Consider the following 14,130-nt stretch of genomic DNA (forward strand, 5'->3'; position numbering starts at 1 on the left):
TTGGTTCATCCTTGTATGAAGAGCCTCCGATTCCTCATTTTACAATCAAACAGTGCCATCTAGTGGTTGTGATACTTTGTTACAGAGCATCATGGAGAACTTAGAATATGTCACTCAAGTTAAGTAAGGTTTTAATCACAGTCTGTGAAACAGTAATAGATTGTACTTTCTACACAGCAACCACACTGTGGTGTGTAACAACAGGATCAATATGTGTTTATTAAAAGATTTGCCTCTGCTGGCTGCCAGTGCTCAAGTAGAGGTCAAGTTTCTTCCTGCAGAGGGAAAAATAATAGAGTAAAGGAGTGTGTCCATAAAAGAATTATTGAGTATTAAAAGAAACTTAAAAAGAGCAACAACAGGAAAAAAGCATGCATTGTCTTGAAACACTGTTTCATTGGTGTTAGCCTGGCAGCATAATTTGTAAATTTGCACATTTGTATAGGATTTGTTAAAGCAATAATAAGATGGAATAGCTTGTTTTTACACCAGTAGTCACTGGGTTAAAACTTTTGACCAAATAAGTGCACCGCTTTGGTTTTTCACCTTTATAATTATGTTCTGAAGCTGCTCCTTACACAAAAAAAGAATGTAAGTTGTCAGAAATCACAGAAAAGAAGGTTTTGCTGTGTGGAGCGAGTGGCTCAGCAGATCCAAGGAACAACAGGTGTTGTGTTTTGCCACTGGTGGATTTTGTCTTGCTGAACATCACTAAGTCACAGTCTTCACAAATGTGACCTTAATACTTAATATTTCCCTTCAAGATTCTTTCATTCTATATCTAACACAACAGTTACCCTTTACAGTAGTGTGCAAAAGTCTTGAGCCATCCATATTTTTTAAAATATTTTGCTAGAAAATTTTTTGCTTTTCCACTCATTTTAAGGTACAAGGACTGGACTTAAAATGAGTGGAAAAGCAGCCAATGTCCAAAGAAAAACTTTGCAAGATCTCCAGAAAGGCAGAGAATTATAGTAGTCAAGACCACTTGTAAAAAAAAAAGAAAGATAAAATATCTGTCTGCCTTGCAAGTCTGGCTCCTTCTGATATGAGGGGAAGCTCAAGATTTCACAATACTGTATATTGTCCATCCATCCAGAGATTAGATGAGAAATACTTTCTTTATCCCATATTATAATAATATCTGGTAGATGCCTCTCAGCGTAATAGATGTATTGTATTGTAGAGGCTGATAGCCTCTTTTATGAAAGACTTCTTAATCCTTATCAACTTCAGAGTGCATCCCAGCTGTGATTGGGAAAGAAGCCTAAGAGAAATGCCACCTTAAAAAAAGTAGCTGGCATGTTCTTATTTGCATTATTTTAGGTTAAAGCTTTAATCTTTTCAAATCCCCACTCTAACCACACACACACACACACACATACACACACTGATAAATGTAACATGAGCTAAAACTTGTGTCTGGATTATTTATTGGTCCGGCTCTCATGCCCACACACAGTAGGAATTATTTATTAAAGGGCAAATAAGCACAATGAACAGAAGAAAAAAACCCAAACAAACAAAACTGTCAGGAACTTTTTAAAAATGCAGTTTTTTAATTGACAGGAAAACATCCTTCAGGACAATGGTTGGTCATCGCACATTAATTATCAACGATACAACAGAGTCCAACTGCGTGTCGAGCCTTTAAACACCATCCCGTCCCCTCCCGTTTTCCCCGTTTGAGGAGTAATGGCAAGGGGGCGGGGCTTATTATTGCAGACACATTGACTCTCCTCTGACAGACAGTACACATGCACCTCCTCCCCTTCTTGTAAGGCTTGAGGGGGGGTTTGGGGTGGGGGTGCTTGGGTCAGTCGGTGAAGGGTTGTAAGGGAAGGAAGGAAAGAGAAAACAAGGCTTCTGATTCATCAAAGTCAAGTTCTATCACAGTTTGAACCTTCTGCTGCTCTCTAGGTTCAGCCGTGTGAGGAGCGCGATCGCCTTCACCGGACCAGCTCGATATTAGTCAAGAAAATGAACCACTACGCTGATCAGTCCTTTACAGAGCATCAGGGCTGAGGCTACTCCTACATAAAATATACATCAGATAAATATTTTCACCATCACCAGTGTTCTACTATGTTTAGATTACCTGGAGGAGAAGTGGAAAAAAAAAGTTCATGTCAACATTAAATAATGTTGGTTCTTAAGAAAACAGAACCAACCAGGTTTCCATTTCTCTATATAAAACTGTATAAAGAGGAGCTCTGTTCTCACACTGTAAATAACCACCCAGTACTGCATTGGACAATAAAGAATAGGGTCGTCTAATCAGTATTTTATCAGATACCAATTATTAAGAGCCCAGTGCAATTAGGTAGTCGATCTACAAATGGAAACATCTGAAAATGCAAATATCAAAATCTCGAAAACATCCAGATGATTCTTTCCCAAAAGTTATTTTCTTCTTCTTCTTCTGCGTCTTCTTTTTAAACCAAAACATGCAATAGTCAAAACTGTTTCCTCAAAAACAGGATTTAAATACTCAGATCCAAAGATCTGCAAAATCGTAAGAACAATTATACAGTCACTCTACCGAACCGTGTCGATTAATACGGCGATACCGTTTAGAGAAGAGGGTTTTCTACGGAGAACCTAAAACCTCCCGTTGCTGACGGTGTTGTGCAGGAAGAGGACAGGAAACGAGACGAAGCAGCGTGTTCAAGCACTCAAAAATGATTTTTTTTTTAAAAAGGATTTGAAGCAGGTGAATAACTAACTGTGGCCGTCTGCGACGTCATTTAGTGAGCTTTGTGCTCCTGTGTGTCAGAGCTCAACGAGGACTGGCACCAAAAGACCTATAGGAGCTTTACATTCTGCCTTTGCAAGATGGGAACATTTACTCGGGGATTGTTGGTGTGTGTGTGTGTGTGTGTCCCTTCCACCTGATTACACAGTTGCCAACTGTAGCTTTAAGGAGACCCTGTGTTTAACGGTGTCTAAAGGTGTTTAACACCAAACCTGTCTGTCTACACACGTGCTGCTCGGTAAAGGCGAAAGCCAAAGAGAATGTAGAAGGAGATTTATTAATTGATTTCATTCCTGGCTCTGTGTTTACAAAAGTTTTTGCAGACTTTCAAAGTAATTTATGCATCTGATGAATGTAAAAAAGAAAAAAAAATCACCTCTTTTTTAATTATTTAGTACCCTTTGAGACAGACTGGGGGCAAATTTGCAGCAATTGTCTGATCAGCTGTTTCACAAATCTATCATAAATACTTGTTTGGTTGATTTTCTTTCCTTTTCATCTGCACAAACACGAAGAACGGAGCCTTACGTGTTTACAGATACGATATGGGAGCACTTTGGTTTTCACTCAGATTACTGAGGATTTGTGCATGTTGTGCGCTGACCCTCCCCCCTCAAGAAATAAAAATAAAATAAAGACACCCTCCAAGCCAGCTGCCTTGGAAAAGGGTATCTGTACCAATGAAGCTTACAGGGATGCTTCAAGTGTGAGTGTGTGTATATGTGTGCCAAACCACACCGTGCACATAACAGAATCAATTACGTATTGTGCTCTGCCAGGACAGAAGGAAGAAAACGTTCAGCTCCTCGATGAAGCTCCTGGACGCATGGCCCACGTGACATGTGGCAAACCGGTGCGTCAGTAAACCGATGTGTCTGAAGTTGCGAGGTGCCGGTCAGTGAGGACAGAAACAAAAAGCAGAATGATAAATGGCTTGTCGAGTCCTCGGCAGAGGTGCGGATCCCTCTTCTGTTTACAGTAACCCCATCAGTGGGTGGGCCTGAGCTTTTGGAGAAATCTACAGTACCTAACGTCGCTTCCAGCCACACCCACACCAGCACAGCCACACTCAGGGTACGAGTACTTATAGAAGCACGAACACCAGACAGAGTGAGAGAGCTATTCTCAATCGTCATATAAAAAAATGGGTTTATAGCATGTATTAGCAGTTCTACAGTATGAATACAAGAGTGTGGCTGTTTTTATGTAATGTGGATGATAACTATATTTTCCACAAGTATATATTATTATTGCACTCTGGCTACACATATTTAGTAAGTTAGTTAGTTTGGTTGTCTTTAGATGTACAGAAACACAGGTGTCGAAGCTGATCCAGCTTGAAAACAGCACTAGAGGAGAGGCTCAGTGAAGCCATGATTCATTTCATTTCAATGAATCAAAGCAAATAAAAAATCTATTTTTTTCCCTGCCCTGAAATTTCTGGATTTTAAACTCCCCGCAGGGATGTGGCCCATAATAACGGCCAAATTTGAATGTGGAGCTAGGGCGCGTGAACTAATTAGCACATCTTAGTCAAATATATACTCACATTGCTCTTTCTATAAATGCTTCGCATCACTGAGCCCATACTCTTAAGACTGATACCTATTTAGACACCAGTTACATAGAAATCTGAGACAAAACTACAGAAACACATCACACACACACAAACACACACCCTCCCCCCCCTTGTTCTCTTCGATCTCTTTTTCAAAATAGAAAAATAAAACCCGCTCTCCTCGGACCTCAGCTGGCAGGCTGAGAGGAGAGGGGCGCTCTCCTTCACGGCTTCCCTCGCTCTTTGAAAAGAGACATACATTCACAAGAGGACAACGGAGGAGAACAAACGAAACGAGCAAAGTTGAAATTCAAATTTTGTGTGCAAAAAACATTTTTAGATCTCTATAAAAATATGTGCATATGGATAGAGCTATTTTTACCTCACCAAATACAGTATTTTCCTTTATTTACACTGCACAGATACACAGAGAAACACACGCACTACAGCTCTGCCCTGCTCCTCCTCTCTGTCGTTTACAGGCGTAAGAACTACATGGCCGACTTCCACAACAACAGATTTGACAGTAATCGCACGTAAGAGAACTCAGACGCTCGCACACGCACACACGCACACATACAGAGTTCTGCTCTGATCAATGTGATCCGAGGAGCAGAGGAGGGGCAAGCAGAACTTCTGTAGAAAACCTGAAGTTGCATATCCCACAATTCCCCCCCTTACGCTCGCATTTCACAAACCTCTTCCCGTTAAAAGGTCAGAGGTTGTCAGCCAGACGCTGCTTCCTGATTGGCTCGCGCAGGTGAGGACAGTGTGTGAAAAAAAACTTTGGCTACGGAGTTAGGTGGCTTTAGTCCTGGTGTGTTATCTGCATTAGTCCCCGACACACCGCGTACAGTGAGCACTGTTTGCCTGATACAGCCTCCAGCTGTGGATCTGCTGTCCTTCCAGCTGGGTTTAAAACAAATGGATCCATTGTCTCTTATTCAAGTCTGTACCAGCTTCTCTCTGGAAAGAGTAATCAATGTCTGTTCATTATTCATCTTGACAAAAAAACAACTGAAAAGAAACACCTCTTATTCCCATCTCTGCTGAGGTTAGCCGAGGCGCCGCTGCTCCAGCCTCAGAGATTTAAAACCAGATTCACCTCCAGAATCAAACAACTGGTGTTTATTGGGCGGTCCTCCGATTCTTTGCACTGAATCCTGCGCCGCTTCCCAGTCTGCCGTCGAAAGGGGAAGAGCAGGTGGCCGTGTCGGTGTCTGATATGCCAGCTGATAGGCCGCTCATGTATCTGGACTGCGGTTGGTCGAAGGTGAACTGAGGGAGGGGGATGTGCCCCGCAGCAGGGGAGACAGGGCGTGTCTGTGAGAAAGGCATTGGGACAAGAGGGGTGTGAGGCTGGATAAAGACGTTCGGGCTGATGGGGATGTGTGGGTGTGTAGGCGTGTAGGCGTGGGGAGGGGTGTGTGTCTGAGTGCGTGTTGGGGTAGACGGTCGCGAGTGAGCCAGTGCCCAAGTGGGCGAGTTTGCTCGCAGAGGAACATGGACAGGCGTTAGCGATCTGTGCATTGGAGATTGCGTGTTTGCATCTGATGACGCGTCTTGGGCGTTTGTATTTGACTGCATGTGTGGCGTCAAGTCGTAGGAGGGTGTCCTGCGTCTCAGCATCGTGCTGCAATCAGATAATTTGGGGGGCGAGGCGGTTTCAGCGTGCTCCCTCTCTGAGGGTGGGTGAATGGATATACATGGAGGACTCATCTTCTTCTTTCTGTGGTTGCTCCTGACAGACTGCACCCTCACAGGACCGCCTTTCTCCAGCCAGTAGGCCTCCTCTGTGAAGTGTTCGTTAGAGCTGGTTGTTCCAGCCCTTGGGAGGCAAACCTCGATGGAGTGACGCCGCTGGTCGTCGGCGTATCCGGCATTCAGTGATGGCGGCTTGTCCAGGAAGCCCTGGTTGTCGATGCTGAAGCCTTTCCTGAAGTCCCGGTCCTTCAGTCCGGCTCCAAGCAGGCTCAGTGCGCTCCTCGACGAGGATGGTGGCAGCGGAGGAGGAGGAGGAGAAAAGGTGGAGGAGTAGGAGTCGAGGGCAGACGGCAAGGTGTACGGGGAGAGGGAGTGGCTGCGGCCCACTTTAACCCTGCTCTCCGTCCCACCTCCCTCCCCGTCCCACCACCTGTGGCCAGCAGAGCTGGTGATGTGATACACCTCCTCGTCGGCCGGGTCACAGAGGGAGATGGCGGAGGGCGGCCTTGGTCTCCGGAGGCTGGCAGGCCTCAAGGGGGCGCGGGGCGAGGGAGGTGGAGGGAGAAGCAGCGAAGGGGAGGACGGTGGCGGAGGAAGAGAAGAAGGGGAAGACAGCAGAGGAGGAAGAGGAGAAGGACGATAGCGAGGGAAGGCGGAGGGGGAGGAGGGAGAAGCAGGCAGGGGTGATGACAAGGAGGATGGATGAGGAGGTAGCTGTGAAGGGGACAGGGGGGGCAGATGGACTGAGCTGGTCCTCTCCTGTTGCTCAAAACCCTGAGACTCCACAGAATCAACTTTAAATGCCACCTGCAACAGAAAAGCAGAACGCATGGGTATAAGAAGCTGCTGAAATGTGTGTATGTGTGTGTGTGTGTATAAGCGTGAAACGGGGTCTCTCACCTGCCTATGCAGGGCCCGTGGTGAGGGGCTGGGTGTTGGCGGGGCGATGCGAGGAAGAGACAGGGATGGAGGTGACCGAGGGTGAACGGGGGAAATGTCCGGAACCTGGAGCAGAGAGTGGCTCTCACAGGGCTGGGAGTGGACCGACATCACTGAGACTGCAGGGAGACATGTGCAAAGCATATATGTCATCAAGTCAAACGTGATAGAACACGGCACACACACAAAAATGACAGAAACACATGCACTTCTGGAGAAAACACGTGCACAGCTGGGCATAAAGAAACACATGTTATTTTCTGTTCTTTTTAAAGCATTATATTTCAAGAGTCATGGCCAAAGTATGACATCGCTAACACTTTATTATGATAGAACATTTGGATCTTACAAACAGCCATTCAAATAAAAGTTTAAGTGGAAGATGTGGTCATAAATAACAGCTTCAGATATGAAGCCTGGAGAAGTTTTCTGGGCTGAAAATTTGCTTTTTAAAATGTGCTATCAAAATAAAGTGTTTCCTGGATGAAGAAAAAAATCATTAGCGCATACAGTAGGTTGTTACACTGTATGCTGAGCAGCAGCACCGAGCTGACTTTTCAGGGAAACAGTCGCAGAAGGCCAGCTTGCTGCATGTAAAATTCCACATTAGATCCTGGTTACAGTAACAGTTTCACTTGTCTCTACTGCGCCATGCCAAGGGAAATTAGGGTCCTGACAGAATATAGCGCTCTAATGTGTCAGGTGTCAAGTGCACAAGAGAGCACATCCATCAGATGTTCAATCTGTGTGGTGAAACTGTGTAGCCAGGCTCTCAGGTGATCTGCACACACAGGTTCAGTGAACTAGGAGAATTTCTGGAACCTGCAGCAGAGAGCATTAAGGCTCACCGAACCGGGGTGTGCAGATATAATAGAAATAAAACAATAAAATGTTAGTCAGAGCGTAAACGAGTTCATTTCAAGTAGATATTTTCAGTTCAAGCTGTAAAGTCACAAAATATTATTCTTAAAACACCACATCTTTGACAAAAGCTGGGATGCTGTGCAAAAGGTGAATAAGTACTTACTCCATTCTTGACTTCTTGCATATTTGTAACACTTATTAGATCAAACAGATTTTCATATTACACAAAGATAACTAGAGTAATAACAAAAGGCAGTTTTTAAATGATTTATTTTTTATTTATTAAGGGATCGATTTGGCTCTGTGTGAAAAAGTAATTACACCTGAAACGTAATAACTGGTTTTGCCACCCTTGGAAGTGACAGTTCTTCCAAGTTTCCACCATTTGTGGATTATGGATCTAAGCTAGCCTTAGAAATGTCTTTGTAGCTCTTTCCAGACTGACAGATGCCAATGACTGTTTCTCAGCTGGTTCTTTAGATCTTGAAATGATGTGTTGCTTTTTGAGATATTTTCACCTCCTTGAGTTTGTCCAACAGGATCTATTCAAGTGATTTTTTGATTCAGCAGGTCTGACAGTATTCGGGCCTAAGTGTGGCTACTAAAATTGAATCCAGCTTTCCAAAAAAAATGCAGTTAATCTGTCAATTCATGATTTAACAGAGGGGCAGTTACTTTGGCTCACAGGGCCGGGTAGGTTTAGATAGAGTTCTTTCATTTAATACACAAAATATTCATTTAAAAACGGCATTTTGTTTTCCTCAGGTTATCTTTGTCTATCTCTGTCTGTCTGAAACATTTGAGTGTGAAAATATGCAACAACAAAAAAACAGAAGAAGACGAAATCAGGAAGCCGGAGTACACAGAGAGAACCCAAAAAGACAACTAAATGTCTCTGTTTTCATCATCTGTGTGCTTTTGATTGCATATGAGGTTTATGAAAATCAAATCAAATCACTGACACAGCATCCCAGCATTTTTTTGTTTTTAACTAGACAATAACCAAAAGACAAAAGAGAAGTGATGACTGCACATTTTTAAACATATGCACTTTTCTGACTTTGCAACTTGACTGTGAAGACAACGACCACTATAGTTTAGTATTCGGCCATTTCACAGCTGAGCAGATGAGCCTGTGTGAAAGTTGCAGGTATTCACGTGTATCGACTCATCCACTACAGTAAGTACCTTAGGACAGAGCTGGGCCTGTCCACAGCCTGGACACAACATGCCATTAGATTCTGACTGCAAATGAAACAGTTCTTGTTAGTGCTTAGAGATGTGTTCTGAGCATTGTTTCTTTATGTTCTGACTTCTTTTTTAAACACACAGAAGGTGAAACTACAGGAAAAAAAGATAACATTATGTAGGATAGGTATAAGGTTGACTCTATGTGAGATAAACATTACTCAGTCTTTTATTTTAACTAGTTTGAATTGGACCTTGTGAAGTTTAGTTAACAAATTTAGTAACTGTGTCTCTGTCTGTTTACCACACAGATTAAATAAAATGCCAAAACTTCACAATAATAAAGCGATGCTACTCTCACAATCAATATTTTAGTATTTAACATCTAGTTTACCTGAATGCTGGTGTTGGGGACTCAGGTCTACCTCGTCTAAAGGGTAGGGGGCGCTGGCGGGTCGCACCGGTCTAAACATATAACTGTCATTTGGCAGAGAATGCATCCTGGATACAGAGATCTTGGATGACAGCAGGTTCTGGTTGTTGTACTGCACCTCTTCCTCCTGCAGGGGGAGACAGAGACCACTCAGTGCTAAAACCAACAGCTGCAGTTTTTACAAAGAAAGAATAGAGCGCTGCGTGATTCTGATGACTGACGTCTGTGTTGCAGGTTGAGACAGGTAAAAATATGAATGCCATGTCTGTGGCATCTTTCTGGTGCAAGATAGTGTACGGACAACCACTGAAAATAACACACACACACACGCACAAATTCAAAGAACTGTCTCTTAAAGTTATCTTAAAGGTAAAGGTTAAAGGAGAGCATCGTTTGTCATCTTTTCATCAGGCTCTGAGAAACATGGGCTGAATTACATGCCAGCTCTATACACAACCCAAAACATGTATTTAAATGTTTCCGTATTTGTTAAAAGACTGTAACCCAGCAGTAAGATGTAATAACAAAGTATATGTTTATACCTTGTTTTATTCGTAATATTGCATTTCCACCGATCAGGCATAACATTAGTACCACCTCTCTATTATTGTGTAGTTTCCCCTGTTGCTGCCAAAACAGCCCTGACCCATCGAGGCATAGACTCCACTAGACTCCTGAAAGTGTGCTGAGGTGTTTGTAATCAAGATGTTAGCAGCAGATCATTGAAGTCCTCTAAGTTGTGAGGTGGGGCCTCCAGCAATCAGACTTGTTTGTCCATCGCATTCCACAGATGCTTGATTGGAGTGGGATCTGGGGAATTTGAAAGCCAAGTCCACACCTCAAACTTATTTTTGTGCACTTCAAACCATTCCTGAACCATTGTTGCTTTTTGACAGGCCCAATTATCCTGCCAAAAGAGGCCACAGCCATCAGGAAGTACTGTTTCTGTGAAACGCTGTACATGGTCTGCAATAGTGCTTAGGTACATATCAAAGTAACACCCACATGAATGGAAGGACCTGAGGTTTCCCAAAACATCACACTGCCTCCGCTAGTTTGCCTTCTTCCCATAGTACATCTGGTGCCAGGTGTTCCCCAGGTAAGTGACACACCTTGGGAGGCGGCAGAAAGGTCAGCAGTAGTTTTATTTGATGCAACAGTAGCTCGTCTGTTGGATCAGATTGCACGTGGGGAGTGAAGGCCTACCCGTGTGATCTGTTCACTGTTCCTTCCTTGGACCACTTTTGAGAACACCCCACAAGAGCTGCAACTTTGGAGACCCAGTTGTCTACACATCATAGCTTGGGCTTTCTTAAATTCACTGCTGCAATTGCTAATAAGCACAGTTTTGTCTTCCTACCTCTTCAGGTGAATTTGAGCATGGCCCCACATAGGTCCCTCCGACTGAGCTGTTGTTGGAATTTGTGCTTAGTCTGCGATCCCTCTCCCTATCCATTTCCAAGGCGATCTCTGCATCAATCTCCGCATCCTCTTTAGCATCCTGCAAATATATATCTACTTAATATCTGTGCATTTAAAAAGCCAAAAACCAAAGAGATAGTACTCAAGTTACTGCACCTTGTTGCTTTCCTCTAGATGTTTCATCAGAACAGCCACCACCACATTGACCAGAACAAACTGGGCCATGAGCACAAAGGTGACAAAGTAAATTGGAGAAACCCAGGGCAGATATGGTAAACAGTGTTCGTCAGACGAGTGACACTCTCTCAATGTGTCCTGAAAAGAAAAAGAAGAGAAAATGAAGAAGCAGAGAGTTTTACCTCGACACCGAATCACAGTCACCACTTGAAAAAGCTGGGCATCCACAGCTGCAAAGACTTTTGTAAGCATCACAGTTTTACACATTTACTCATTTGTAACTTCAGGAAACAAAGAAACACAAATTTAAGCACACACATAGACATGATGTAAGTAGTTCATAATCAGTAAAAAAAGAAATAAAAACATTGCACATTGTTAAACAACCCCCACTCTCCATCACTCCTAAAAGGTATATGCATGAAATCACGTCCTGTTTTTATATTGAATTTGCTCAAAAAAAATCGCCAAACTGACAGACGCGTACATTTCTTACACACAACATAAAACAGACTGTCTGTACAAAGACAGAAATCTACTTTAAAGTGCCTTTTTTAAAGCAGTGGTTAAAAAGAGAAACTGTGTGGCATCGCCCTCTGCTGGAATTCAAGAGGCATTGCTTATGTTGTGGGCCACTTACGAGCCTGAGTGGAGAAGTTTACTTACACATTTAATCCTTCACATAATATCTTAATATTAGAAAAAAGGTGTGTGACTTCAACAAACATGTCATTTTTTTAAGCATCAGGCCTTGTGTTTGACACCTTTTCCCTAACATGATCTTGTTAAAGAGATTCTACACTATACCTAAAAATTATAATTCATTTAAAAAAAAGAAAAACACATGACATTGTCACATCATTTGTAAACGATCACATTTTTGTGTCGTTCAGAATTTCATTTTTTAATAAAGTAAAACTCAAAATGTGAAAGTTTTGACATTGGTCTCCTCTAAGCTACTTTATCATTTCATAATTGCTTTTCGAGGTCGTCGCTCTCTGCGGTTATGAGATAATCTAGTCATCATTTATTAGAGCTCATGTTGTGCATACAAGTGCGTTTGTGTGTGTGTCTGTTCATACTTTCATAATCCCATTCCAGTTGTCTCCAGTGGACACTCGAAACAGTGTGAGGAAGGCCATCCCAAAATTTCTAAAGGTTGCGTGACGACCCAGACCTTCACATGGGTTGTCGTCGCTGCACTCTAATCAAAGCAAACAGAAGACGTTAATTAAGCTGCGCTATAAACATGGTGATGAAAAGAAGACGAGAAATACAACGTGCCGCACTTCCATACAAAATACAACTTCTTCAATCATATAAATGCAGAGTAAACTAGTTCCAAGTGGCGTCTCCCTATGGACGTGGCACAGGACAGCGAATGAGAAAAGTCTTCCAGGGGACAGTCTTTGGGTCAATTTAACAGAAAGCTCTCGAGGCCCTGTTTACAGAAAGAGAATAGCCACCAGAAGATATCCTCCCTTGCCTCAAACCTGAGGTCACATTAACAGCATGCTTGAGAAGAATAACACATCCCTTGGAGTATTATGTACCATGTTTATTATTCTAAGCACCAGTCACCAGGAGACAAATAAGAGGATTAAACAATGTGAGAGTGTAGCACAGAGGAAATGGATAGGGAAGGTTTGCGTAACTTGTAATGAAATCAAGCTATACTGATGCAAGACTGAAACGCTCGCTGTGGCTCTAACAAATGGGAGACGACTGAGTCAGAGGCTGCTGAGAATTCAGAAAAAGCAGCTTCAGTTCAAATATATTCAGTCAAACGTTAAACATCTGACTTTTTCATTTTTTTGGACTGCAGGTATTTCACGTGTACGCCTTTAATATGTCTACATCATTAGCAAAAACATATTTTTAGACGTAAAAAAACTTATTTCACAAGATCAGATTGTAAGAAAACTCATTTAAAAGATATATATATATATATGTAGAGAGAGAGTTTCATCTAACAGTGGTGACTTAGACCTAATTAGACCTAATGAGGAAAACTAATGAGATCTACTAAGTCACTCAAGTCAATGTTTCCTTGCTTTCACACCTTACTAAATATTCTTTCCTCCCAGTCGGAGCTCGCTCCTGTATAGACCATTTACTGTTCTACCCCCTTTGTTTTACCTTTCTCAGGTAATCTTCCTTTAACTCCTGCCCACTGGAAATCGGGATTCATCTGGGTGTAGACTACCAGATAAATTATTAAATCTAGATTCAGATCCACACTGGAATATGTTAATTACAAGCTATGCTGAAAACACCTGACCCTGAAATGACATGAAGCCAGAACTGTATTAACATTTAAACACTCATTCAGCCCCCTGTGCCCTCATCCTATCTACACAGCCTTGGGCAGATACCTTGGACAGAGTCTGCCAACGTACGCTTATCTAAGATCTGTCAGTTAGTCGCATAATTGTTGGTCAGTTTAAATTCCTCTTCCATGGTGAAAATGTATAAAACACCATGTTATAATAAAACTAAAGACTTGTCGACGGCCTATGTAACAAGGGTTGTGTGAGACGCAAGTAAGTTCGAAGATGAGGTTTAGCTTTTTCTTACTGGCGTGAATGCAGGGAACGTTCCTGTTCTCCACCGCTCTGTGCCACGATGTTTCCTTCAAAACTTCCAAAGTTAAAACATATTTCACCCTTACAGGCATGGATCAGCATTTAGCTTGGCACTTCCAAACATTCATAAAAATCTCTGCAAAAGCTGAAGATGGGTCATGTTGCATAAATCGGCAAAACAGACATCATCTTCTATTCCCAGCGTGTAGCAGAGGATCGTAACATTTCACCGAAAGCAACCTCTTTATCAGAAAGTTGTTTTTCATTTCATCTTCCCAGAAGTCCTTTTTCTCTTTTTTCTAACACTTTTCCCACACAAACTCAGGCAAAATGAGTTGGACAGAGTGAATCCATTGAAGAAGCAATAATGTAAATAAATGGGATCATGCAAATGTGATCTTTCCTTGGTCAAAACAGGAAGGGAGGATACAAAAAAAGGGGGGAAATTTGCCGCAAATCGTGACTGTAATAGTGATGCTTGGATTCAAAAACCTTTTCTGGCAAA

General features: G+C 42.5%; 1 protein-coding gene across 2 annotated transcripts in view; it reads right to left on the minus strand.

The window, feature by feature from the left end:
* Positions 1 to 1,531: 1,531 nt before the first annotated feature.
* The window catches only part of cacna1ha (calcium channel, voltage-dependent, T type, alpha 1H subunit a), a 129,387-nt gene continuing 116,788 nt past the window's right edge, over positions 1,532 to 14,130 (minus strand). For both annotated transcript variants that reach the window (XM_085270753.1, XM_085270752.1), the window contains exons 33-38: positions 12,123 to 12,244; positions 11,020 to 11,178; positions 10,802 to 10,942; positions 9,403 to 9,568; positions 6,918 to 7,075; positions 1,532 to 6,824 (exon numbers count right to left, since the gene is read on the minus strand). In XM_085270753.1, coding sequence (XP_085126879.1) covers positions 5,442 to 6,824; positions 6,918 to 7,075; positions 9,403 to 9,568; positions 10,802 to 10,942; positions 11,020 to 11,178; positions 12,123 to 12,244 — 2,129 coding nt within the window. In that variant the 3' untranslated portion in view covers positions 1,532 to 5,441. The remainder of the gene's footprint in view (positions 6,825 to 6,917; positions 7,076 to 9,402; positions 9,569 to 10,801; positions 10,943 to 11,019; positions 11,179 to 12,122; positions 12,245 to 14,130) is intronic.

This window comes from Mchenga conophoros, linkage group LG4, assembly GCF_057382185.1.
Source record: "Mchenga conophoros isolate Kocher_MC1m ecotype Shallow Benthic linkage group LG4, M_conophoros_male_GT1.1, whole genome shotgun sequence".
NCBI lineage: Eukaryota > Metazoa > Chordata > Actinopteri > Cichliformes > Cichlidae > Mchenga > Mchenga conophoros.